Source organism: Rhipicephalus sanguineus, chromosome 3 (assembly GCF_013339695.2).
Source record: "Rhipicephalus sanguineus isolate Rsan-2018 chromosome 3, BIME_Rsan_1.4, whole genome shotgun sequence".
NCBI classification, from domain to species: Eukaryota; Metazoa; Arthropoda; class Arachnida; order Ixodida; family Ixodidae; genus Rhipicephalus; species Rhipicephalus sanguineus.
Genome location: NC_051178.1, coordinates 178,521,363 through 178,548,503, shown reverse-complemented (window position 1 = coordinate 178,548,503; position 27,141 = coordinate 178,521,363). Strand labels below are relative to the sequence as shown.

General features: G+C 46.3%; 2 protein-coding genes and 1 non-coding gene across 4 annotated transcripts in view; 1 reads left to right on the top strand and 2 right to left on the bottom strand.

Moving 5' to 3' along the window:
- Positions 1 to 141: 141 nt before the first annotated feature.
- LOC119387749 (guanine nucleotide-binding protein subunit beta-5) lies at positions 142 to 16,670 on the bottom strand. Of its 2 annotated transcripts, none has more exons than XM_037655253.2 (10): positions 16,287 to 16,670; positions 11,643 to 11,779; positions 10,860 to 10,901; positions 9,938 to 10,011; positions 9,502 to 9,628; positions 7,995 to 8,138; positions 7,783 to 7,923; positions 5,430 to 5,526; positions 3,520 to 3,686; positions 142 to 2,412 (listed from the first exon to the last, which is right to left on the bottom strand). In XM_037655253.2, the coding sequence occupies exons 1-10, from the start codon at positions 16,414 to 16,416 to the stop codon at positions 2,401 to 2,403; spliced, it is 1,071 nt and encodes a 356-aa protein (XP_037511181.1). In that variant the 5' UTR covers positions 16,417 to 16,670; the 3' UTR covers positions 142 to 2,400. The 2 variants fall into 2 exon arrangements, with proteins under 2 accessions (XP_037511181.1, XP_037511180.1); XM_037655252.2 differs by having other exon boundaries at positions 9,938 to 10,014; positions 16,287 to 16,669.
- Trnai-gau (transfer RNA isoleucine (anticodon GAU)) lies at positions 14,905 to 14,977 on the bottom strand. The gene has a single exon. It is a non-coding gene; the product is annotated as a tRNA-Ile (tRNA).
- A 4,778-nt stretch (positions 16,671 to 21,448) lies between the features above and the next one.
- The window catches only part of LOC119387747 (neuroplastin), a 51,989-nt gene continuing 46,296 nt past the window's right edge, over positions 21,449 to 27,141 (top strand). Inside the window, exon 1 of the mRNA XM_037655251.2 lies at positions 21,449 to 21,652. Within this exon, the coding sequence (XP_037511179.1) occupies positions 21,589 to 21,652 (64 nt within the window). The 5' untranslated portion in view covers positions 21,449 to 21,588. The remainder of the gene's footprint in view (positions 21,653 to 27,141) is intronic.

Below are 27,141 nucleotides of genomic sequence, written 5' to 3'. Positions count from 1 at the left end.
CTGAGGGTTACACTGTCGAAAATAAACTGTCTAGACTTTATTGTGTTTTTCGAATGTCACCGAACGCAAGCAGTTATGGACGCCATGCGAGGCAGCGTGACTCAAGTCCAAACAGAATGAAAAGACACAGACACGCACAAGTCCCACGTAGTTAAGGTTTATTTCCACCGTGTCCCTTAATCGTTTCCATCATGACGTAGCGAGCTTTCATTCACTCCAGGTATTTACAGGCATACGCACTCACTCTCAACAATACACAAGTTTTGACATGGTTTACAGGGAAAGGAGGGGATTTCACGAGGAAAGCTGTGTGTCGGACGTAGAGTTTTCCGTTGAGACGCAAACCAGGCTGCGTGGGCGCGCCAACCCGGTTTGCCACCAAACACCCCGTGGCGCGAGACCACGGGCGCATGTCGTGCGCTCGTCTCCTTCGAAGCCTCACTCTGCACCACGCGCACTGCGCGTTCTCTCCCTCTTAGTTAGAGAACGAGGTTTTGTGCGCCGCTGCGTCTAGCGTTCCAACGCGAACCGATGGATCGCGCAGCGATACAGTCTCAACGTAGGGCCATTGGCGCGATGTTGGAAAGAAAGCCCTACGGAGGCTTATTCCCGAAACGCTGCGGACGTTCCAGGCAAATTCCGAGCCCTTCGCGTGGCAGCGTTCCGTCGATTCACAACGGTTGCCATGGCAACTCAGCGCGCAGTCGTAAAACCTTACGACCTGCGCTATCAGATGCCGCCTTTCGACGCTCTCCACTCCGTGCTGTTACTCCATGCTTTTCCTCACTGTCACGTTAACTGGTCGCCCACTCGCGCCAAAACCAACGGTCTCATGCCGAACGTTTCTTGATCCGTGAGCGGCGGTGGGGTGGCTGGGCGATTAGACCTACCCGCGACCATCGAAACGACAACGGCGACTTGATGGGAACACGCCTCGCTTTCTACTTCACGTTCTGATGGACGAGTCCATCGAGCAGGCACCGGCGTTGATGCGCAACGCCGGTCCGCGCGATTTCGCGACGTTATATCCGCGCCCTCGCGAAAGTGTGCGAAGTCCGCGTCGACTTGGTGCGGGACTGCGAGTCGAAACGCTGAGAGTGGAAAAGCCGTAAAGACAGACCGATTAGCGGCGTGTCTGGGCGGGCGCTTCGTCTTGAGCCCTGCGGAAGACGGTACGGAGTAGATGTGCCGCGTTGTTCGCGAACTGATAACAAAAACAGAATCTTCGGCAACACTTCTTTTCCGACCCATAGTTTTGCAAGCGACCGCTCGACTTCTCTACCGTTATAACGCGGACGGGTAATAATGACTGCTCCTTTCTCCAAATCGACTGCTTATGTTATGAACGTAGACGAGGCGTCATAGCGGTAATGCGAAAGAAATAAAAGAAGATCGATGCGTCAACAGATAACACACGCGACGTACCGAATGTCCCGAACGAATCTGCGCTTAGGGCTATGTTTCTAGCAGCATGTAAATAGAATTTTCGCCATCGCCTGGCTTCAAATGAAACGAATATTTGTGCCCGGTTGTACCTATGAATGCGGGAAACAAAGAGTGCCTGACTCAGTTCCTATTAATTATCTCTGTCTACTGAGCCCGTATTCATAAAAGGTTTCTTACGCTAGAGTTCTTCGTAATAGTAAATTCCAGGCAATCTTGATATTTGGCATATTAGCGAAGGCGGCCAGTCAATGCTAACGACTTCTTAAAAAAAAAGACTTCGTGAATTCGGATCCTGTACTCTAGAGGCTAGGACGCCAAGAAGCCACGACTGAAAGTGACGCAAATCTAAAAGGACATTGGAGTAAGAACTTTCGAAAAGAACTGCCTGTTGTTCATGGTCGTGTTCAGAAACGCTGCTGCGCAACTTCGGCGTGCGGCCGTTCCGAGTAGGACAATTATACTTCGTAATTACAGATCTCTCGTTCTAAGTCATGATTCCTTTCTTTTTTATATACTCCGTCACCCAGAAAATCACACAGGAAAAGGAAGACGTCTAATATGTATCTCCCTCACGTCGATGGCAGTGACAAAAAATGTTGTGCCATACGGGCCATTGCGGAATCATAGAGGAGAGGGCGAGAGGGTGCTTCGTTCATGGATGGTTGTGTCAAGCCCTCTCTTCGATGAGGCCGCGAGGCTTCATTCCGAATACGTCGTTTTGGCCATACTTTTTTGTTGTTGTTGTTACTATCGCACGCCGTCGTTGCCAGTTGAACTAAGTGTCGCAAAAGTAAACAAGAGGAAAGTCCTCTTCGTCTGTGCTGCATACGCTCCGTTCACCTGCGGGAGGCGCGTCATTCTCGGCGCGGAAAATCATTCGCGGCGCCAGTGGAGGCCCTCGAGGGTGGCCGGCTGCATTTCGGGCCGAGATGTTTCTCGTAGGCGTTCGCCTACTTAGGCCCATACCTGCAAAGGAGAGAGTATACGAAACGAGGCATTATAATAGGCCCCGTGTCCGTCACGTCTCGAACACTGTCGCGGAGAAATCATCAAACCGAAGACTTCGTTCGTGTCTGCGCAGATAATTTCTGCCAAGGGCGCGTGCCATTAATGCAGTGTTTCATGCACGAGCAGGCGAACGTCGCAGGTGGCGTTCACGCTGTAATTGCGAGAAACGCTGCTGATGTGCTGAGTTTACTCATTAGTGTGGTGCTCAGTGAACGTCTTTTTGCACTCGACGTTCACTTAATATGCGCACCTAAAATTAAATTACACGCACAGTTTCAGAGCACACACAGACGGAACACCATTGTATACTCTGCAGCTCATACCATCAGTGGACAATATTCACTTGAAAATGCACATCTCGTCTTCAAACGGTACGGGTAACCGGCCTGCAAAGTCTCAGACCGTTGCAAGGTCGCCTTCATCATAAACATATTCTAAATGCATGACCATTTGAGTGAAACGCAACCTTGAGGCAATGACCAACTCGAAAGCGAGAGGTACCACGAACGTTCGCTTCAGAACGATGCACGCGCGCTCACCGCTATCGACAATCACGCCAGCGTCGTCGTAACCGCGAGAATTCCCGGTCATCTGGTATACGTATTCGGGCGCATAACACCGCGCTTGCTTAGTTTGTAAGCTTCTTGTTTGGGTTTGCTGCAGCTTATGCTGCCCATAAAACTGCGAGTCTTACATTGTTTGATATTCTAAAACTTTACCATTGTCAATGCTTCGACCTTCATAGCAAACTGCAACTTCATCATTTTTTTTTCTTCCCCATTGTCTACTTAGTGTCAACCACGAAGTTAAGTTCAGACTGCAAGAACCCACCAGCCCGCTTGACCACCTTGGCAGTTGTATCAGCCCTACTTCCCCATTCACCAAAGCCTAGTTAACGTCCCTGCCTTTTTGCCCATCCTCTCTCTCTCTGTATTCGTCGTGGACTGAACTCGTCATGATTAGCGGAGAAATTTAATTCAAGTGCGTCTAAAAGATTCCGCCATCATTCCAGATTGTTAACGTCAGCCTGTCAGTACACGCCTTAGCATATAGAGAGAGCCTCACCCTGAGCGTGAAGTCCCAGCTGCCTGTGGAGAGCGCGGTTCCGTCGGGCGACACCTTGAGGCAGGTGACGCGGTTCTCGTGACCGTAGAGGATGCTGAGTCGCACGCACTTGAGTGTATCCCACACGTTCACCGTGTAGTCGTTGTAGCCGCCGAAGAGTAAGCGACCTGCGAGATCGTATTGAACGAGTGTTGCACTAAACGTTGCGTCGCATAGACTGGCACTCTAGGAGCCCCGGAACATCGTTCTAAGTCATTGTACTTAGCGAAAACTAAGATGCAAGCAAGCATATTTCGAGCGTGCGTGTATTCGATTATGTTGTGTTGACGGTATATGTGCCGTGGACAGAGTTTCCTTGATGCTGTGCCAAGGCAATCGTCGACAGATCATTTGTCGAAATTGATGCATAAACAATTACTTGAAAAGGTTCTGTTGGGACCCTGATGTACTGATGTACTTAGCGATACGTGAACTTGGTGTGGACTCATAAGAGAACTATAAAAGCAATCTTATTCAACCATCTGCATGCTAAATAACGAATCGACGAGCTGCCGCAGACTTCGGCATATATACCAAGGAACACTAATGCCGCTACGTTTCATTCCAACGTAATTCCAATGCATTTCTCTTGTCTCGTTCTTTTTCATGGCGTCTATTCGATATCTAATGTGCGAAGAGGTTTTTTTTGTTTCATATTTCCTCTAGAATCTCTACTCACCTTGCAAAGTAAAAACATTTAGTGAGCACGATTACCTTCGCCGCACTAAAAGCAGATTTTTATGCGATAAAGCACGGGCACTGCTTCACCAAAAATATTACTTTAATGTTGCTTTCTAAACTTATCTTCGCCCCATTATAAGCTTGTTACGCGATGAAACATACACACTGCATTACAGGGAAGCAAATTTATTGTGCAGTGAAGCATGTTAAATGAGAAAGCGGGACAGTGCCATTGGGCCTAGTACGCGTTCTTTAATTCTTCACGTCTGTGCGCACCGTTTCGAATCATAATACTGTAAACGGAAGGTCTGATAAGTGTACAGTTCTTCAGGGTTGCTTACAACGCGGTTGTGAAGATTCAAGTTATTTTCTCCGACCTTGTGCACTTTGTATATGACACGGCAAATTTGCCTAATGCGCGTTGTTTAATTATGCACGTGTGACGTGTCGTCTCCACCCGCTGCACAAATCATTCACCCTATCATATAATAAGTGTACTGGTAGGCCTTCGTGGAAGTTTCTGAAGCGATACAGGTCTGTACGTTCTTGTTTAGTTGTGTAAAAAACCAATTAATTGTTGTGTTCTGGGTTACTTATAGGCCACACTTGTGGCATAGAATATTGGAAACCGTCTTAAACACGTTTAAACGCACAGTCCATGCGCTGATTTGAATTAGTTTTCCCCTGGGTACATGTCCACTGAGCACTGGTTACGTGTTAACGCGGGAGTACCCGGTGCATTCTCGTAGTGTGCTCCGATAACCAAACTCCATGGGACAGATTCTTCGAAAGTGTCCGATATGAATGGTATGTTACGCACTCTAAGAATACGCGAGGCACGTCTTCATTTGCGTAGAGTTTAACATAACAATAATAATAATAATATCTGGGGTTTAACGTCCCAAAACCACGATATGATTATGAGAGACGCCGTAGTGGAGGGCTCCGGAAATTTCGACCACCTGGGGTTCTTTAACGTGCACCTAAATCTAAGTACACGGGCCTCAAACATTTTCGCCTCCATCGAAAATGCAGCCGCCGCGGCCGGGATTCGATCCCGCGACCTTCGGGTCAGCAGTCGAGCGCCATAACCACTAGACCACCGTGGCGGGGCAGTTTAACATAACAGTATGTCCGGGAACTGTTTGTCTTAAGGTTACGCACGCTAAATGCTCGTTATGTTTTCTTACCGCTCACTGAGAAGTCCACTGAGTTAACGCCGAAGATGATACTCTGCTTGGAATAAACGGCTACTTCCCTGTCAGCACGTAGATCATAGAGACGACACTGCAAAAGAAATAAACAGAAGCAATGATTAAGAGAACAGTGTGCGTGAAAGGGCGTAGATGCTCTGTTAAATTTCGTATAAAAACAAAAAAAAACGGCAGGAAGGGGAAGATTGGAAGCTTGCGATGAAAAAAATCCGTAAACAGTGGGTGGGTGCTCGAGCCGACGTTTCGACAAGTGGACTTGTCTTCTTCAGGGCTGGAACTGGTTCCAGCCTTGAAGAAGACAAGTCCACTTGTCGAAACGTCGGCTCGAGCACCCACCCCCTGTTTACGGATTTTTTCACATAAAAATCCAGTCCCGCATAAACCCACAAGGTACAATAAGGTCCGCGAAATAAAAGAGAGGTGACCGGAATTCACAGGAAAAATTATTGCGTTGAGATAATCACCACGCGAACCCTTGTTGCACGAGAAACGGACGCTTGCGCGGTTGGTGGGACCCACGCGTGTGGCGAAAATTCTTCATTGTTTTGACGGTGTAATAGTTCTGGGCGTCACCTTCTTATTACTAGTCGATGTCTTATCGCGTATGTAGACATGTCGTGGACTGGTGTCGCGCAACTTGTAAACGAAAAAAAAACAACAGATTTTTAAGGTGTATACATAATGAAACTGGAAAGATTCGAATGACCCGGCATAATCAGGCAGGAATTTGAGTTGAAGTTCCCGGACAATAAATCACATTAAAATTGTCATCCACGTAGCTGTAGCACCAAACTACAAAGAAAAGACATACGGGTTTCCCAGCTGGGTAGCCTCCTGTTGAGCTTATACGGCAGAGCGACCGTCCTGGAACGGCATTGGTACTGTGTTCGATTTCCAAGCCAGGACGATTGCGTCTTCAATTGCGAAGCTTTGTTTCTGAGAAACAAGTACTGAGTATAGAAAAACCCATATGAATTCCATGTGGTTGTTAATTAGAGTCAGATCACTGGTGACTCTTGGTGACACAATTAAGTGTATGGACACCAGTGAGGCCCATTTAATACAAGTTCTGTAAGCTCACCAAGGCGCTTTCCTGTGGCCTCCAGAGTACCACCATGCAACCATCTTTTTCATGGCCGGCATCGCTTTCTCTTGCCTTACACCTTGGCTATCATTATCTTTAGCTCCATCGAACGGGTAGCTCGCACGACATGACAGAAGTAAGAACGTTTTAGTTTCATTACTTCGCTTCAGAAGAACATTCAGGTTCAATCACTATAAAGAACGAGATATTTGTTCGTTTGCAGACCATAGGATTCTTGAGACTCTACGCTATCCCCCCAATTCGCCCCCTACAGAACCTTGATCCATTACTACAGCTAACACTGCCATTCAAGATTTCTTGACGTGATGCTACAATGCTGCGTCTTCTGTGGTCGCTGTAGCGTTTACCAACTCATTCAACTACGCATTGGTATGGCAGATGCACCCATGTGCGATAACTGCAACTGTGTAGACTATTCATCGCCTCTTGTGCCGCTGTCCCCAATTTGAACAACATCGCCGGACTCTCCAGTGTGCCTTGAGGAGACTCGATGATCGGCCCTTTACTGAAGGAAAGATCTTGGGAGCCTGGCTTCCCAGCACATCAGTCCAGAAACCACACCAGCCCTATGGCAGTACTTGAAGGCAACAGAATTGAGCGACCGCCTGTGATACGCTGCATTGTGTGTGCGTTGTGAAATGTGTCTCTCTTTCTTTCTCTCTCTCTCTTTTACTCCCTTATTCTCCTACCCATGTGTCAAGTGGGGAACTGGACGTAGTCTAGTTAACCTCCCTACCTTTTCTATATTTCTTCTCTCTCTACGCCACATGTATCTCTCTCTCTCTTATTATACCTCTCTTTTTGCCTTTTATCCCTTCCTCCAGCGCAGGGTAGCAAACCAGGCTCTGGTTAGGTTAACCTCTTTGCCCTTCCCTATCTATCTATCTATCTATCTATCTATCTATCTATCTATCTATCTATCTATCTATCTATCTATCTATCTATCTATCTATCTATCTATCTATCTATCTATCTATCTATCTATCTATCTATCTATCTATCTATCTATCTACGCCAACACCATAGCGCAAGAAGTCAAGCTTTTCTTCTTTCAAACTTCTGCGATATCCACTACTCGGACTATCCATACTCATAATTATGACTTCGTGCGACAGTCCTATGTATGACAATATTTCTTCTTCTTGTATAAACCTTCCTCCACTTTGTGGGCTTCCGCGTAACATCTTTTTTTTTTTTTTAGTTCTACGCGCGTGCTCTGCTTACGGTGGCGTCATCCGAGCCGGTGGCGATGGCATCTCCGCTCGGGTAGAACTTGACGGTGTTTATGTCCGATTCGTGCCCCTGGAAGGACTGCACGCACTGTCCTGACCGCATGTCCCACACGAGCGCTTGCCTGTCACAGCCCTGCGTGAGGACGACATCCAGAGTGTAAGCGGGGCCCCCCCCATTGAGTAAGATTTCCCCTGAACACGTACTGCGGAGACGAATGTGTTGCCCATCTCTGTAGGCGACAGGTCGAGTGCCATGACGTCGGCGGAGTGGCCGTGGAAACTCTGGAGCAGTTGCGAACACTCCACGTCCCACAACGCGCACGTGCTGTCACCGCTGCCCGTCAGGATCTGGAAAGGAAAGTAGCAAGGATGAGGGCAAATCCCATCGACAGTCTGGACACTAGATTAATGACGGTGTAGGCATAGTGGGGCAAGCTTGAACGAATAAGTAAGGTGCCCCCCCCCCCCCTCCAACTGTAGGGCAGCAAACCAAATGTTATAATTCTGGTTGGCCTCCCTTCCTTTCCCTCATCTCTCTCTCTCGATTTATTCGGTTCAGTTGTTTTTCGTGGCTTGCGGTGAACACGTAGATCGATTATTTTTCTTCGTGTAGTGTTCGGTTGTCAATAAAACGAACCTTCGACAGATCGTTCGGCTGTTGGCCCAAAAGACTTTTTAGCGCACAAATGTCGAACTTGCTATTTCACTCTCCAATAGAAACACTGTCGAAGCTGTTCACGAGAAAGAGTAAGCAAGCTCAGTCACGGATGACCTGTTCCCTGCATTAGAACACGGCTGTTGCAAGCGGTGATGTTTATGCGAGAAAGTGCTTACATTGCTAGAATCGGCACATGACCAGGATTTGGGGACATGTGCACGCCATCTCTCGCCGGTGGCAGCGGCGGCCTACCGTAACTGAAGGGAAAATAGGCGATGAAATCATATCTGACGGAAAAGCTAGTTACCAAAAATGACTCCAGGTTCCATGCAGCGGAGACCCACTGGAACATTCTGGTAAAATAGTGTCGCACTACAAGTCACATAGATTTTCTGATATTTTAATACTTTATAATGCGGCCCCATGTCTTTTATAATGCGGCCCCATGCGGTGTTCAACTGTCCTGAGAAGCCACACGTACTTAGCGCGATACTTCAATTTCAGCAAAACATTCCAGTGGGTCTGTTCTCTATAGAACCGGGAGTCATTTTTGGTAACTGGCTTTTTTCGTCAGATATGATTTTTTTCGCCTATTTCCCATTCAGTTACGGCAGGACGCAGTTGCTGCCACCAAGAGATGGCGCCACGTACAGATGGCCCCAAATCCTGGCAATGGTCTGCCGTCACGGTTCTGGAAACAAGAGTAACCGGTCATTAACTATGATAATAGTTGCTTGTCACCTTAAAAATTTTTAAACGCTACAGTGACATCTTTGGCCACGAAGTCGGTTTTAGTTTATTTTCGGTAATCTCCGCCTGAAAGAAATCAGAGGCTAGACATATTTACCATTGCGGCACGTAGTTTAATACCTAGGCCCGTAACGAACAGTCACGATGAAATATCGAGTACTTTTATTGAGACTGGCAGAAGCCTACTAGCCCACGTGATTTGACGATCCCAATCGTCTCTCCTATTCAGGGCTGGTCCATTTAGTTGCTTCGGACCCTCTCAAAGATTTCAATCTCGAAGGTTTCTGTTCTTGTGTTACAAACCTGTTGGTCCGAGTTCGGGAAGAGGCAGCAGGACATGTAGCTGGTGTGTGTCCCGACTGCTTTCTTCTTCGCGGATACTTCTTCCTCGAAGCTGAGCGGGTACACGGTCACCTTGTTGTCCAAACCACTGCGCCATATAATCAAACGAACGGGGAAATATGAAGATTACATTCTCGCTGGCCCACGTTGCCAATCCTGCGGCCTCAAACGTGAAGCCATGCGTCACTATCCCGACTACGACTGAGGTAATGCGCTGACACTTTTTCTTACAGAAGGACCCCACCTAATTTCACTTTGGCTGGTGAGTAAAGTAATGTAAACATGTTGCGCCTATGGAAAACACCCAAATGATTTCCGGAGGACTTTTATTCAAAGGAGATTATGTTCTGACTCGCTCATTGGAACCTACGCATTTGAGCGTTTAGACAAGACTCACCCACAGGCGACCATGTTCCCCGACGGCGCATAGGCGCAAGCCATCACCCAGGTTGTTGGCATCGTCACAGCGTGCTCCTGGAACAAACGGAACACTTCCTAAGTATACAGGCTATCTACGGCTGCTGAATAAAATTATTATATTTATAACCGTTGAAACGAATAAATTAAAATGTATTGGTACCAACATATGTTGCGGCATACTTGCTTTTGCTTAAATAACATAGAAATGTATAAAAATTATAGAAAACCGCAAGAGGTGAAAAATAAACGTTGCAAGGCGCCGTTGCTGCAAGTCCTCAAAGCACCTAAAATCATCCCAAGGAGATACAGTCTAAAATGGTACAATCACTACAGGCAGAGTCCGCAAGGGGCCACAAAAGATAAAAGTGTATGCAATTTTCCATCCATATATACTGCATATACAGAGAATATCATTTTCATCAGTCAAAAGTGTACATGCACCTTCAATCCTATAGTATTTATCCGTAATATGAGTGTCTTCCAAAAGCTTCTTGCGAACAAAAAGCGCAAGTTTCTAAAAACTAGCCATTGGCACAAATAGCTTCTTTGAACTTATTGGTTTTCGCTCAAGTGTCATCAACCGGGATCCCGCATCTCCTTCGTTGTATCTGGTTGAATTTCCGAGGTTAAAGGTTCGGGCACAAGATAGAAATTGCGCATCGTAAGGTGAAGCTACTGTCCTGTTTACTATTCTCCGGGATCTCCCGCTTTCTCTCGTTCCTTTATAAGAAGAATGGCCGAAGGCGTGGTTTCAATTGTCATAAAAAAATTAAGTAATTTGCTTTAACAAAATTTAAGCGCAAGTATCTCGCCGGAAACAGTCGATATCGCATCTGTCTCGTAATCTATCCCAAGATTTGTTTCACAATCGGCCCGCATTTCACTGGAAAGGCACCTACCTTGTTCGTAGTAAAGGCGTCCCATATGATCATCTTGCCATCCTAAAAAAAAAGAAAAAAAGAAGAAGCATAGATGACTGAGCCCTCTGCGTTTTCAGCAAGCAATGCCTTTTAGGCGGTAATAGCATGCACTATTTACATTCACCGTTTTATGCTTAGAGCGCTTATGATGCGGTTACGTTCAATCACATCGTATTCAGTTCGGTTGTATTATTCTGCATTAACTAGAAGGCGCACCAACGGGCAAACAGTGCATGGTCGATGTTCTGGGGGCAATGACATTTTCTCAATGCGTTTCAGTTATAACAGTAGGCATTTCTGCCATTATAATGTACAACATTCTGATTAACGTTGCACTACGATCTTTTTTTGACAGTGTATCACGTTGGCCGAGTTGTTGCATAGCTAAACGCAAGATTTGTGGCGCAAACTGATATCAAGGAAAAAACAAGAAGACAGGATTGGACTCCAGGATATAAGGCGCCCGACAGGACGACTCCTATTCTGGCGTCCTATCATTTCTTCTTCTTCATTTTTTTTCCTTCATTCTCAGTTTGCACAACAAGTCTTTCGTTCATCTAAAATCTACTTTTCTAGATAATCAACGGGTAAAATATTCAAGAAAAAGAAGTACCTCAAACGCGAAACTCCCTCTAAACTCTTATAAGTCTTAAAAAGAGAGAACTGCAGCCACAAAATTATGTGAACGATTGAAGAAGTTCGCACGTTTAGTGAGAATGCAGAAAATAGGTATACATGAGGAGCGGCCACGAAGCGACTGACCTGGGACGAGCTGACGATGTGTCGCTTGTCCTGCGACCAGTCGGAGCAGAGTACTTTTCCCTGGTGGCCCTTGAGAACCCTGCGCAGCTTGATGTTCAGATCCTTGATGGGCTCCACTTTGCCGGCCAACGAGGTTACTGCAGGCAGCAGCGTGTAAAGACAGATGAAGAAGGAAATTGAGTGCTCGTCGGTATGCCCTGTTAACTCAGATTACCAACTTTCATGGCATCTGCAACACTCACCGAGAATACTTGAATGCGATAGCATGCAGAGGATTATGTATACTACCAGGGCGCCTTCCTGCTTCTTAAATGACTTTCGTGCTCCTTAAGTCAACGTGTACGTTCCTCGTGTATCCCCAACGTGGGGCAATCTGCCGTGGTCTGAACATTACCGGTCTAGCTGATGATTTATACTGTGCGATATCTATCTATCTATCTATCTATCTATCTATCTATCTATCTATCTATCTATCTATCTATCTATCTATCTATCTATCTATCTATCTATCTATCTATCTATCTATCTATCTATCTATCTATCTATCTATCTATCTATCTTATCTGTTTTTAGCAACCATGAGCAGTATCATTGGCCGCTAACTCGGCTAAGTTTGTTGGTGTGCTATTGTTCTTAAATGGGCATCGTTAATATAAATTAATATTTTAACCTCTCAACCATACGTCCTGGTCATTCAAGCATGTTTGTTTTGCACGCCTTCGCAGTACAGGTAAGAACAGTTTCCCTTGCACCAACTAAATTCGAACACTTTATTTATGGGCTGCATTCATGGTAGCCATATATTCATAACACAGTGCACTGATAGCGCACGCGTATTACATAATTTCCTGTCTCGGAGGTAATTTTCTTCTCTTGTTCATCACATTCCTTTTCGTATTCTGCTACTGGACTCCAGTTTGTTAGAACAATCAGTCGTCATGACATTTTATGCTTAAGCTTTTTGTATTATTATTTGCATTTCTTCCTACCGGCGTTACCATATTTGCCTACAGTCTTGAAAACGTTGTCTATGATGTCGTCTATTCATATCGTGGTGCATAAACAATATTACTTGAAATTTTTATGTTTAAATGGCCAACCGTCTATGTTAGTCACGTTAACCTTGATATTTCTTAATTGATTCTGGGTGATGCTGTCAAAATTTTGCAAGTGAACTCGCAAGCATTAACAGAAGGTAAACTGCCGTTGCTCACATCTGTTATACTGTGCTGTACACCACATTAAACGTGGTGTACATGCTACAGAGGCCCTTGGTTGTAACTAAAAGAAAGAAATTAGAAAAGCTAACCATCATAATCCCCTACAGTGATCTATGAGGTGACCTCCACAATGAAACGTTCATTCGCTCTCAGAATGGATGAATACAAATGTGAATGGATATGTCCCAGAATGGATTATTACAAAGTTCAGAACTACACTTTTTCAAAAGTGCAGTGGCTACACTTTTCAAAGTGTAGCACTGCACAGCAAAATTCAGCGACAGAGTTTCTTTTTTTTTTTAATGATAGCTATGTCGCATGATCAATAAATAAAATGCGCAATTGTGAATCCGAACGAATGATTCTTTGCAATCTGAATCGATCGACTTAGTTGAAGTCAGGCTGAAAATTATTAAAGCAGCTATAAATGAATCACGATCTGTGTACCATAGCACGTCCGGCAGTTGTCTTTCCTCAATCCCCCATTCATTCATTCATTCATTCATTCATTCATTCATTCATTCATTCATTCATTCATTCATTCATTCACAAAACTTTATTGAGAGTCCTGAAGCCCGGTCTCTCCAGACCGAGGCGGGCCGCGTCCACGTCGGCACCGTTAGGCCGAGCCTTAGGGCGCCATCGTGAACCCTCTGGACAGCCCGTAGTTGATCCTGATATGAACAGCTGGAGATCATCTTCTGCCAGTGAAGCCATTTTTCTTCGAGGTTGGCGAGAGTCGCGAGACAGCCCGCTAGCATGTGTCTGATTTCAATGATGCCATCGCATGCGTCACATTCTTTTCTAATTTCGCCTCAATCCCCCATTCTCGCAGTCTTTTCGTAACTCTTTCTCCCCCTTCAATGGCGCAAGGTCAGGCTTAGCCCTAGTTAACCTCTATGACCTTCACTTCTCTCTCTCTCTCTCTTCAGCTCAACCTGCCCCTCTAGAAGGTGAGACGTGACGATCGCGGCGCGCATCACGTCAATCGATACTGCGCGCGCATTGACTGCGCTCTCGTGCATTCCGTGAAATTGATCGGGTCGTCAGCCTACTGTTAACCATAGGCGGGCGCAGGGTTGTCCATTTAGGGGGGCAAACTTCCACCGCAGCGCCCCCCCCCCCCCCACTCACACTTCCCGACCCCCTCCCACTGAGACCTTCACAACGAGAACGTCAGTACAAAGACGAAAATTCGTCGTCCTGTGTGTATCTTTCTATGTCCTTGTTTTGTTCCGCTATATTATGTATTTAAATCAAGACCAACTAGCCCAAATTTCAGCTTTAACTGTAACAAAGACGAAGTATTATGTATAGGGGGGGGGGGTCTCTCCCCCCTCCCCCTGCCTCGTTTTGCACGCACCTATCCCAGTTCCGCACGCTTCAGTGGATTTACTGCCTTTTTTTCTCCTCTTACCCCCTCTCTGCCTCACACACATTTCTATTCCCCTTTCCTAATCCCCCGCCGTAGGGTAGCCAACCGGAAGTCTTTCTGGTTAACCTCCCTGCCTTCTGCATTTCTGTTTCCTTCTGCATACATCCTCCTCGCCCACTCCATCTAACCTCCATCTATCCTCGCCCACTCGCGATGAAATCAAAAGCGGTGTTGGTAACGTCCGCAGAAACGAGGAAGCGTGGAAAGCGATAGGAATCCGCCACTGTCCGGATGTAGCAAAGTGGCTGCAGCACTGCACGAACGACCCGGTTTGCTTCGCTTTCCAGCTAGAGTTCGTCCGTTGCTGCAAGAAAGTGCGATTTCTTGTGTGTACGCGCGGATATCACGCATTTGTGCTTGAATTGCGTGTATGGGTATAAATGCGTGGACCAGAATGATTTAATGTGTTCGTGTCATTGAAATTTGCGTGAAGTTTATTGTTTTCGTATGATATAATTATTGGGGTTTTACGTACCAAAACAACGATATGATTATGAGGGACACCGTAGTGTAGGGCTCCGGAAATGTTGACCATCTGGTGCTCTTTAACACGCACCTAAACCTAACTACACGGGCCTTCAGCATTGCGCCTCCGTCGAAATGCGGCCGCCGCGGCCGGGATTCGATCCCGCGACCTCTGGATCATCAGTCGAACACCATGACCACTAGGTCACCGTGGCAGGTTTCAACATTTTTGTATGACTTCGTGCTTATACGTTTTTTTTTCTTCTTGTTTTTTTTTGTTACGACTTGCTTTAAGACGTTTTTCTGAGCTGGGCCCGTATTTGCAAAAATATTTTACACTGGAATTGCTGGATTAAGGATGGCCAATGGCAAAAAACAGCTACGAACGAAAAACGTTCTGACCGCGCTTACGTATGCGTTGTTCTTGGACTTTATTCTTTTGTTTGTTATGGCTCGACTTCAAGACGTTGTGCTTAATTCACACGAGATGTGGTTAAGTGTATTAACATGTGATTTCTGTGGTGGTCCATGATGTTTTGTTTGTGTGTGTGCACATATCCCAGAAAGCTTTTTTTTTTTCTTCCCAGTTTTACTTACCGTCGATAGAAGAAAGCCATTATTACTTGCTCCATCTTCAGTATACGCTCGATCGTGTGGGCAAGCAAATTTTAACAGATGCATGAGATCTGCGAAGCCGTATGACATTCTGTCCATATTATCTAATGTTTTATTTTTTAAATATAAGCGTCAGAACATCTTACAAATAGTGCGCTACGCCACCTTACTAAGTCTTAGACCAGCGTCCTCTTATGTGAAAAAAAAAAATAATAATAAACGCTTCTCGCGCATAGCGTTCGTTTTCGTCGCTGCGAACTTCTCGCACTTTTTTTGCTTTGTTTTATGTAAAATAAGCACTTTCGAATGAAAGTATTTTATTCCTCAGTCGCTCACGCACACCTCCGTAAGTTCACGAGGTGGCTAACAAGTGTCCTTGACCTAGATTTAGCTCCACGGGAATACTTACTCCCTGACATTTCTCCAGCACACTATACAGGGCCTCGTATTCCCCCCCCCCCCCTTTTTTTCTCATTGAATGGCCGCTTCTGTCCGTCGCCGTGACGTCAACAGTAACGCAAGCGCTCGCTCCAAATGGGCAAAGACGCGCAGCTGACAAAATCTCGGGCAGTCGTACGTTCTCGTATAGCTTGAAACAGGTGCGGGAGAAAAGAAGCGCAGCATTGCTCAGGCAGGCAGCTGCTGCTCACCGACCGCAGCTCCTCCCGAAAGTAAACAAGCAAACGCGCGCGCGAAGCACTTGCCCCCCTCAAAGACTGCGAGAAGAAAACCACGGTCTCTGGGAGCACCGAGGCAACGGGCACGTGGGGAACGCGTACGCGAGAAGTGGCTTCCCGGGCTATAACGGTATACTACAATTCGCGCGGGATGTAAAAGGAAACCTAGCAAATATCAAGAAAAACGGCTCGCTGACCGGGTCTTCGCGACAAGGCGGCGGCGGATGCTCACCACTGACGTCGTTGATCTTCTTCCTCTCTTCCTCGAGCCTCGCCTTGAGCTGCTCGATCTCGCGCGTCAGCGACTCGACCGTCTCGGCCGGGTGGTCCACCTTGGTGGCGGCATTCTCCTCGGCCGCCATTTTGCGCCCCCCGCTGCCCCCGCCGAGGAGCAGCAGTAGGAAGGAGCCGCCGCCGCCGGCAACGGCGGAACACAGGAGGGAGCCCGGCGCGGCGCCGGCGACGGGCGCCGGGAGATCGATAGGCGCGATTCCTGCAGTCGTCCGCTGCTTCCTGCGGGGGCGCGCGGGGGCGCGCGCTCTCGGCCGCGGCTGCCTCCGAGCCGCGGCCCCGCAGCCCCGAGCTCGTGACCACGCGCCCGCGCGACTCGGTCGTGTTGTGACGCTCCGAGGAGTGCGCGTGCCGCAGTGCTGGTACGGGATGGCGCCTGCGTGTTGGACACTCGGCGCGTGCGCGTGCGCATAGCCGGGGAAACGGTTTGCGAGAGGGCGGGGAAAGAATGTTACCTGAAAATTCTTGTCCAATTGCGATTGGATAGAAGTGAGGAGGAAATGCGGCATCGAAGAAGGAAGAGAGATAACAGTTCACCTTGTCCACTTACTACTGCATTGAAGATGGGAGGAAAATGCGGCACGGGAAAAGAAGGAGAGAAAAGAGTTCCGACAGACGCGAAATAAACATGACAAAGGCACTGCAGCATGCGCATCAACTATCTCTGAAGTCATTTGATTTCTAGTATAGCTAAATCGTTAGCTTGGCTATCAATTCCGGTGACGTGCTGGGCGACCCACTGAACTCCTCAGAGTAGGTACAAGGTCGATCGTCCAGTTGGCCCAAGGACATAATGCCTGTCATTGCCCGTCGTAGTGGTAACAGGTGGCAGGGCAAATCGATAGGCTCCTCAAAGCTGCATTGAACGTATACATGAGAGACGCTTTGAACTAAGCATTGTAACTGTGCGTTAAAAATGTTTTTGTGCATTAGTCGGACATCAGCATAGTCGTGATTACTTTGAAGTGTCATCATAAACCCTTCTCTTCTTACTTTCTTTCATGAAAGCTTCATAGCCCATTTTTCCTTTCCAAGTACAGGATAGCCAAGAGGAGGTCTCGTCTGTTTAACCTCTCCCTATCTATCTATCTATCTATCTATCTATCTATCTATCTATCTATCTATCTATCTATCTATCTATCTATCTATCTATCTATCTATCTATCTATCTATCTATCTATCTATCTATCTATCTATCTATCTATCTATCTATCTTTTATTGAGCGATTTAGAGAATTAAGTTATTTTTGAAAAGGTAAACGTTTTTCAGTGCGCAAAACTTTGAAGAAATGCCAGTGATAACGCCGAGCCACAGCAACAACGAGTATATTTGCCGAACTGCTGACGGCCTTAGTTAACACAGTCCAGTCTCTTCTATGACAGTCCTGTTTCCTGCATTTCCTATATGCCTCTCTATACTGCAATGTTCCCACAGCTACTCTTGACACTGCAGTCCTCCACTTTCCCTACATACACTCTAGGGAAAAAGGTTCACAGGGTCTCTTATACTTTTGCCTAGCTACGACGACACAAATGCGAAAACAACTTCTTTTCCTTGTCAGTCGATGTATTGATCTACATCCCCCCCCCCCGCCTCCTTCGAATTCTTTCTACGCCTAACGTGGTGCCTCCAGTATCGGGGGCATTGCGAACCTGCTGCGCCTCACCTGGTTTTGCATTGCCTCCGTGATCGCCCACTTTTTGACCAAGCGACGATGTCATGTGATGACGTCATAGTGACGTCATCATATCCTCACAAATTGCGGCGATCTGTGACGCCATGATGACGTCATCGTGGGATGATGATTTTTTTTTGCATCACTCATGTTGACGACGCCGACGGTCAATTTCCGCGTTTGATGAGGCATCTAAGGCTTTTGCCTTAAAAGAGTACATATGTTACTATTTCTGGTGAGTCCCGGCTCGTCACATGTATAACTCTTGAGATACACGTTAAATATGTTTTGGCACATGCCACGCCAAACGTCCCAACCATTTGGGCGACCATCTCAAATGTATTCGAAAATAGCGATGTTTATTTACTGCACTGAAAACGGTAAATAGCTAGAATATTTCGGAGAGGAAAAAAATTTTGGTCACGTTGGAGCTTTCCGAATTTTGCAGTATGTCTCCTGAGTGTTGTTCATCAGAAAATTAACTCTTGTACCGATACCAAATTTGGTTTACATATTACGCAAAGAGGTTTGGTTAAGATTTTCGAAGCTCTACAACATTATAGCAGTTTTTCGGCCTCATACACCCAGCTCCAGAAATTTTGGCGAAATGTGCTATACGTTTACATTTCTGTCCCTGTAATATTGCGCTATTTCTGAACATCTGAGTAATAAATACTTACTCTACATAGGTACATTTTGCGCTGAAAATATTTTCCGACCATTGAAATTTGTAAAATTTACCAGAAAAATTCACAATTTTCTGAAAATCTTCATTTTGGTCCAAATTGAGACGCAATTTACACCACGTAGTGCCCCTATTAATAATCAGCTTTATATCTCAATCGAAATCAAATAAATAGTTCTTCTTATATGGCAAGTTTTATCGTTATGTATTTTTTAAACAAAAAATAATAATTTTTGAAGTCCTCCTTTGACGGCTGTCTTCCCATGTGTTCATACATCAGCTTCTCCGTTGAAGTTCCCTATTGCCGTAAATGGGGAAATTCAAAAATTATTTTCTTACCGGCGCAGCTTTGTGTTAGATTATTCGACGTGTGCCTGGGCCCGAAACCTGTTTTTTCCCCCTCTCATTGTTCGCAATACCTGCGACGGACATCGACGGCGGCGGACAACTAAGCTACTAATATCGCTGAAAATGCTCAAAATGCAAGGTACGCTGAAAATGCAAGGTACGAAAATGTAAAATATTGCAAATGACGCAAAAGGACTGTGCAAATACGGAACATTGTATCATCTTTAATGCGCAAATTCCAGCACATATGCATACATGTATGCCCTCTAGACTCACACGTGCACGTTAAGATACCGACAACCATGGAATGGTGCAGTACAAGCTTACTGCGCAGATTACGACTATGTGTGGTGTTCACTAGTCGTTACCTACACCTTATCGGCCGTGCAAACATTCTGAATTGACAGGTACGCGACACTCCTGAGACCACTGAACACCTCTTTTGCGTCTTCCCGCTATATACCATGCAAATAAAATCTATGGCTACCTTCTTGTTGAAATCTGTCAAGCAACAAGTATCGGAAAAAGTTCTGTTGGGACCTCAACCTCGTCATCAGCGCAATATTCTGAAAGCACTGAACAAGTTTTTGCGCGTGACAGAACTGGACAAGAGATTGTAAATAGTTTTTGGACATTCAAGGTTCCGTTTCATCACCACTTTCATCCTCATCATCAACACATTTCTCTCTCCTCTCTTATCTCCCCATTCCCCTTTCCTAACGCTGAGTAGCAGGTCAGAAAATTGATTCAGGGTGACCTCTCAACTTTTCTGTCACAATAAGTCTCTGTCTCTCTGAGTATGTCGTCTTTGTATTTGAACGCGATAGCGTTAAAGAGCTTGTTTCGCATTAATTCCGGCGTCGGTGTTGGTTTCGTCGTCTTTGGTTGTGAGCGAAAAATCAGCGTTGTCGGTAAGCGAAGATTCGAGAAAGATTCAAATAAATAAATAACAAAGAATTTGGTTCGAGTGCGAATCGAATCCAGGCCTTCTGCGTGGCAAGAAGGTGTTCAGAGCCACGACATCGTTTGGAACTGCTTCAGAATAGTGCGAGGAGTCTCCTTAACGCATGTAATGTTGCGTGGCAGGAGCGTAGAATCGCTCCAGGCGTCAAGACATGTGAATTGCACAACGAGTGAGGGGTTTAAAGGCCCACCCGTTGCAAAGCACTCAGACATATTTAATCATCGGCAGCAGCAAAAGCATCAACAAAGTAGGCAGCTGCGTAGGTTCGCGTATTATCTTACGGACGCGTAAACTAAAGGGTACTTCGCTGATTCGCAAAGGGAAGAATTATGGCGTGGAGGGCACTTTGCAGCTGTACTTCAAGTAGCCATTCTAGGGTAGTTTTAAACGGCCAATGTTACTCGTACAGACGTTCCTTTCCTTGCGGCATGGTTTAGGTGTCCTCCGAGAAGCGAAGCGAGGCTACCGATTGAGAAGGCGACGCGAAGGGGGCCCGATTGCGCTATCGCGTTCTACGCTTGAAGCGAAGCTCAAGCGTCCTTCAACTTTATTTCGCGTTAATGCTTTTTTTAACAGCGTAGCTGTTTAAGCCGGCCGTAATCTTTCTAACGCGAGCCAAATCCCGCGCCGCGATGACGTCACCGTGCGTTGCCTAGCGCCGGTTGCACAGCTGTTCGCCGGCTTTGCTAGCCCATACATTGCACCGCTACCAGCCCGCCTGCCTGGACACTGCGCGCAGTCGCTCGGTCGCGCCAGACGTGACGTCACGGCCAATTTCGCATGCCCTCCTTCGTTAAAGCCGGCGCGTGGCGGCGGCGCACGGCGCCAATTAAGGCGCAGGTCAACAATTAGGGCGACCTGCATATGTGTTAATATATCTGGGTACATTAAAGCTGGACATCGGGCGGCCTCTCTTGGAGCCATGGACTGCGGTGACTGATATTATATGCACGATTTGCTTCCCAGACAGAGTAAATTCACATTGTTCAAAGCTACGCTATCTATTAATGATAATGATTACAACCTTTCTGTCTTTCTGCTATAGGCCACCGAAACATGCAATCGCACCCTCTCGATGATGTTTTGCCGATGTTGCGTGCGGCTATTGCCTGGTCGGCGCTACTGTAGGCTGCCACCGTGCGATGCACACACACGCAATCACCTCCCGCGGATTGCAACCCAGCGGTCGGGCCGCGCCGGCAAAGCAGACGGGCAGGCGTTATTTTTCTCGTGCCCTAAATTTAGAACTAGCGGGTTGCTCCGCCCGCCGGTCTTCCACGAGGCCGCGGACCGACTACCCTGCGCAGGAAGTGGTTCCAGCTCTGCCCTCTGGCGCATGAGCACCGTGGCCACAGCGCCCGTCCACATCCTGCGCACATCTTGAAGCGCCAGTGGCTCTAGTGCTTTCGACCATTTAGGTGCATGACCTGCGCGTCGTTGAATACGCGCAGTGGCGATCCTGAGAGGGCACACCGTTTCGAGGACGGGGAGCAGAGGCTATTTAGCCTCGCCAAGGCAGAACGCAGCTGGCTGTGATCTGAAGGATACATTCCGGAGTTAGACGGTTGCCATGGGCCCAGATCTCCTCTGGAGAGGACTCTTCCTCGTCAACTTGGTGGCCGTCGGTGTCCGGGGTAAGTGCTAAATTCACGCGTAAGCTATACTGCGGCGCTTTTCAAGACCAAGAGCCATAGTGAGGGGTTTGCAAGGCCTCGTGTTTGTAATGCTTCGAGACCGACTGTGAGCACGCTGCTCGTGAGCTCCTTCATATTTGAACTTGCTGCAGGCGTGCCTAATGACTGAGACGACGATAGCTCGCATAAAAAAGGCTAAAGTCAGGACATTTAGTTTTATCCCTCCGTGGTGCTACAGTTTACTGAAATTGTGTGATATGTTTTGAGGCTCCGCTATGGTCAGATGAATCAGCTCCACAAAGGCTTCAGAAAGCCGTCAGCACAGTTAATTATTGGTATGGAGTCGCGCACTAGACTTTCCGCTCTACCAACACTTTCACTTAGGGCTAACTATCAAATAGAATACGCATATTTTTCCTCCTGTGCTCACTAGTAACGCAAATCATCGCGATGTCGCGGAAAGTACTGAACTGAACGTACCACGAAGTGAGCAAGAACGTGACCAGAAGGTTAGAAGTAAAACTGAAGCATTGATGGTAAAACACGCCGACAATTCTGCATCAATCTTAAGTGTACGAGGTTACAAGCATCCTTGATGTGTGAATTCAGAATTGGCAATACTGCCCCAAGCAAGCTCTTACTCATTCGCTTATTCGAATGTAAAACAAAGAGGCGAACTAGTAGAGGAACTATATTTTTGCGAGTTGTTCGAGGAAAGCAGCGCCGTCAGGCGCCCTGCATTCCTTGTCACTGTTCCAAAACGTTCTGAGGCAATATTGCTGACTGCGCTCTTGTGTGTTGAAAGCAACGTCGAAACCCCGAACGCATTCCACTAGCTTGCAAGATTCGTTCACATATTTCGCGTGCTACGAGCATTATGCGCTGGTGCTTGTCACAGCTAACATCGGCGTGCAGAACGAACAGTTAACCGGACGGTGGCATCGAAATGGAAGGGATGCGCGAAACATTCACCATCACATCTCTTATTCCCTATTGCGAGGCTAGAACGTACGATATTTGAAAATTATAAAGGGCCACATAAATGTGCTGTAGCATATCATCTTGGCAGTACAGGAAGGGTATGCGCATCTGCTCCTTTTTTTTATTGACATGATGTAAGGAGATGTTGGCGCACAAATAAGGCGCCGGCTACTCCTTAGCTCTTAGAGTACATAGTGTCCATAAATATAAAGTACATAGTGTCCAAACTTCTGATCACAATTAACCCGTAGTACATACAATATACTGCTGCTTCTTAATCGATTTACGCTGTTGCCAAACGTGTCACCGACGGCTTCCTTTCTAGATATGTGCCCCATCAAAACACTGCGAATTTTTATATATCATGTCATCGACTGTGTTAGCACACGAACTATTGGTGTTATGGGCTGCGAGGGAGCCTCCTTTCTCTCCTCAGAGATATAGTTTCCAGCCTTTCCGATAACATTTGCTCTCTCTTTCCGTCATCAGCCAACTTTTCAATCTAGGCTTGTATTTGGTCACGCAAACTGCACGTTGAACTGGATTATGCTTCAACGTGCGAGCAGCATAAATTTCGTCCCGTGCCACTTTTCTATATCTAACGGCTTCTTTGCACATTGAGCGTAACGAGCAATGGAGCTCTTTCCTCGAATAAATCATTATTCCGTGCTCCTGCACAATATTGTCACGCACTTTCACGATACGGGCACACTTATCTACAGCCAAAGCCGCCTTCACGTCTCGACGCCACAGCGTATAAGCGTTCAGTAATATGGTTTCCCCGCAATACGATTGTGCAATGCGGCGAAGTATATGCTGTGCAGTGCGGTGAAGTGACAAGTCGTGGCTGTATTGTGTGTAGGATTAACGTGTTCAGTTTAGCGGGTGCCGCCATGACACAAATGGGGCAACGAGGAGATCAAATGTGGAACACGGACATATGTCCCTGATTCCCCTCGGGTGCCCTGAAGATTTCGGGCCACCCGCTTTAATATAACCTCAGATGCTCTCTCGAGGCAACAACTTGCCGGTATCAGTTTGTTTAATATACGTTCGCGTTCTAAATCGTCTTCCTGAGTTGTCAATTTTCATCCATTATTATCAAGCGCATATAAGGCCCATATTGGTCGGAACACTCCTGGTTGAACGACAGATCGTAAGCCGTGCCATTCTGCTGACCTCGTGGAAGAGAGGGTAGCGATGAACTTGTTGAAATGTTGCTTGGAACTCAAGCAACTAGGTTAGAAGCAGTGCCAGGGACGTAGCCAGAAGATATATATATATATATATATATATATATATATATATATATATATATATATATATATATATATATATATATATATATATATATATATATATATATATATATATAATTGTTGTCACAGGGTCGTGATGTCGACGACGGCGTGTCCAAGAAGAAACTCTTTATTTGGCCGAACTTATGGCCGGGGAAAAGTTAAGTCAAACTACAGCAATACGCACTGCACTGTACACTGACAGCGGCGAACAGAGCGTCGGCCGTCGATAAACTGAACTGCGGTAACGCGCGTCGGCATAACGCGCGTACGCCAATGTGCGGTATAGTAGAGTCCGCAAAGTTTCCTGCAACGCTTAGATAACTTCGCCGCAGTCCCGCAGCGGCTGCGCCGACACCGGTTCTTTGAAAACACGAAAACAATGGCACGACGCGAAGCCGTGTTTCCTACGTACGATGACAGGCGTCGCTAGTCTCCTTCTGTGAGCCTTTCGCGCTTGTTGACGCCAGTTTTCGCTGGCGAATGCAGGTTCAGACAATGCTCGCTGACGTCACGAAGGCATGCGAGGGCGTTGCCGCCCATCTGAGTGTACGGGTTAGAAGGGACTGGCATTCTGACTGAGCAATGCGTGCGCTTGCGCATGCGCGCTCAATCAGCTCAAAAATGATAAAATTAACTAACACGAGTTTTTCTCAAAGGAAAGACCAAAGCACAAGAGCATCAGTTAGTTAGTTATTATGCGGAGATAGGCTACATGTCGAACTGAGGAAATGTGTGTTTTTTTGTCAACACATTTGCTATATACCTATTTACGATTCTCTAGTTACATCACTCCCCTGTTATTTGGTTTTGTTTTTTTTTTGTTTTTTTTTAGAAGGAAGCCACTTGAACACCGACGGTACGACAAAATTTTGTATGGCTGGACACAATAACTGCACAAACAACATGCAGAACAAGCGTACTAAGTAAAGCAAAACTTAAGACCATGAAGTAAATAAGCAGGGCAATACTAGAATATTGAGCGCAGTGGGGAACAGCGTTCCGACATTTTGCCCCCCTCCCCCCTTCCCTTCACATCCTTTTCTTTTTCTCTCGTTTTGATCGTTCAGCCTTTTACCAGGCTTGAGCTATCGTTGTTTGCTCGCGCCACGCTGCTTGCCGGAAACAGAGCCTCAGAGCGTGACGTCACGAAAGCGCGCACCTGTGCTACCTTCGCTGCGAGTGCATAGACAAAAAGGCCATCCGGCCGCCTAGCATTCACGACGCGCGTTCCGAATCCCACTGGCTTGATTTCGTGATAATTTAAGATATTTTTTCTATTTTCAGTAATCTTTTCACGTCATGTATACTGCACCCTTTAGATGAATGAACATTCTTCGTAATCTTCGTTGCGCGTATAATAAGGCCCCCGAAAAAATAGCACTGGGTGAACAAGGACACGAGAAGGACACACAATGACACAAGGCATGTCCTTGCTCACCCAGCGCTACTTTCTCGGCGATCATGTACCAAAAAACCTAAATTTCAACTGTGTGTATAATAAGGCTTAATTTTCATCTTCCCTGCACTTAACATTTTCTCAAATGTTCAGTTGACAGCGCATGCACGTGAGAGCTCAGTAGTGTTTGGTTACAGTTCGCATAACTGTTTCGCCATTCTCGCTGAAATGGAGTCTTAAAAATCTGCAATTACGGCTAGTTGCTTTTCTTCATTAGTTGATTATAGCTATACGGAGGTCTGAAGCAATGTGCGATAAAGCGAGCTCGGGCGATGCCATAACTATATATATACATACAAAGTGCAGCCATCACGGCAAGTATGTACATATCGTAAATACTGTCTGCACATTCTAAGGTCATCGCATTGCACGTTAATGTACTCTATTATCTTTTATAAGTACACGCCCACAGGGATTGGGAGTTTCTCGCCATACAGCCAAGTGTCTGAAGTTGTTCGATAAACGTGTTACATGCGTAAAGATTATTCAGTGACCGATAAGTGTGTTCTTTGAACTCGCATCACAGTTTCGACGTTTGAAGAGCGTCTCATTTAGTACAATTTTTGCACTTATCCCGGCCGTTTTATGACTTCCAAGCGCAAGTGTTATATCTTCTCATACTCCAATGTAGACATCGATTTCGCTAAATGAGTCCTCGAGTTTGACTTATTACAGGCCGTAATATGTCCCGCTTGCCTGTGCATACCCTATTGTCAGGCGTATATGTTGTTATCGATTTCTATCCACGTATTTAGCGAAATAAATCTCGTGATACCGGTTTTGCCTTGTTTTTAAATCAAGTAAATGCGAACGTGTACAGTGTAAAGATATCTTTAAAGCCAGGCCCGTAGCCAGGAATTTTTTTCGGGGGGGGGGGGGGGGGGCACTTGCTGATAACCTTGACTATTTGAGAAAAACGCCTATTTTCATTATTTATTTTTGGTAAAACACCATGTATCATAACAATTTCGGGGACCGCCACCCCCCCCCCCCTGGCTACGGTCCTGTTTCAAGCCCATTTCGGAGAAGTCACTCTAAAGCTTCCTGGTAACGCTCGAATCCAGCTCGCAGAAGCAAGCCGCAATGACTCTGCAGGGAACGTTACTTTCGTTATTATTTGCCTTGTGATTTATGATATTTAATGTGACATCCCGTTTGTTACAATTAATAAGGCAAGGAAAACGTTCTTGGACGTTGTTGACTCTTATAAATAATGTGTGTCGGTGACTGTGACCGATGGTCGTCGACTAAGCTGCTAACGATAAAATAAAAGAAAAGACGCGAAACCTTCTGCATAAAGGATCAGACAGAAAAGGGAAAGAGGGGGAGAAGGAGGAGGATGTCTTTTCCGTACCGTCCTTTCCTTCTACTCGTTGTTTAGCTGCGTTTCCATAATACGAGGTATCAATCGGGTCAGTCCAACAACAAGCTGCGATACGTAATCCTTTATAACATACATTCTCCTCGGACATAAAGAAAGTGCTTTGTCCACACTCGCTTATTTTCTGTTGTATAAGCACGAATTACGGGCGTCAGGGGGATAGAAAGCGACTCGAGATGTTTCCCAGATTCACGGCAAAGCAAGCCGGGTAATAATAAACATAATCATAAGTACCCTCTCCCTAATCATTCCACACCTCACAAGACTTAACCACCAATCCTTAGCTAACTTTAGCCTTGGTTGTGCACCCTTCAAGTAGACCTCCGCTGTTGTTTTTGCTTGACTGCGCGCGCGCGAGTCGAAACATGTC

Bases quoted from the DNA above. Each gene is read 5' to 3' on its own strand.
- LOC119387749 (XM_037655252.2), bottom strand. From the start codon at position 16,416: ATGGCGGCCGAGGAGAATGCCGCCACCAAGGTGGACCACCCGGCCGAG. The intron at 11,780-16,286 runs GTGAGCATCCGC...TGCTGCCTGCAG, and splicing joins GAAGATCAACGACGTCAGTG to TAACCTCGTTGGCCGGCAAA. The intron at 9,629-9,937 runs GTGAGTCTTGTC...TATATGGCGCAG, and splicing joins GGGAACATGGTCGCCTGTGG to TGGTTTGGACAACAAGGTGA.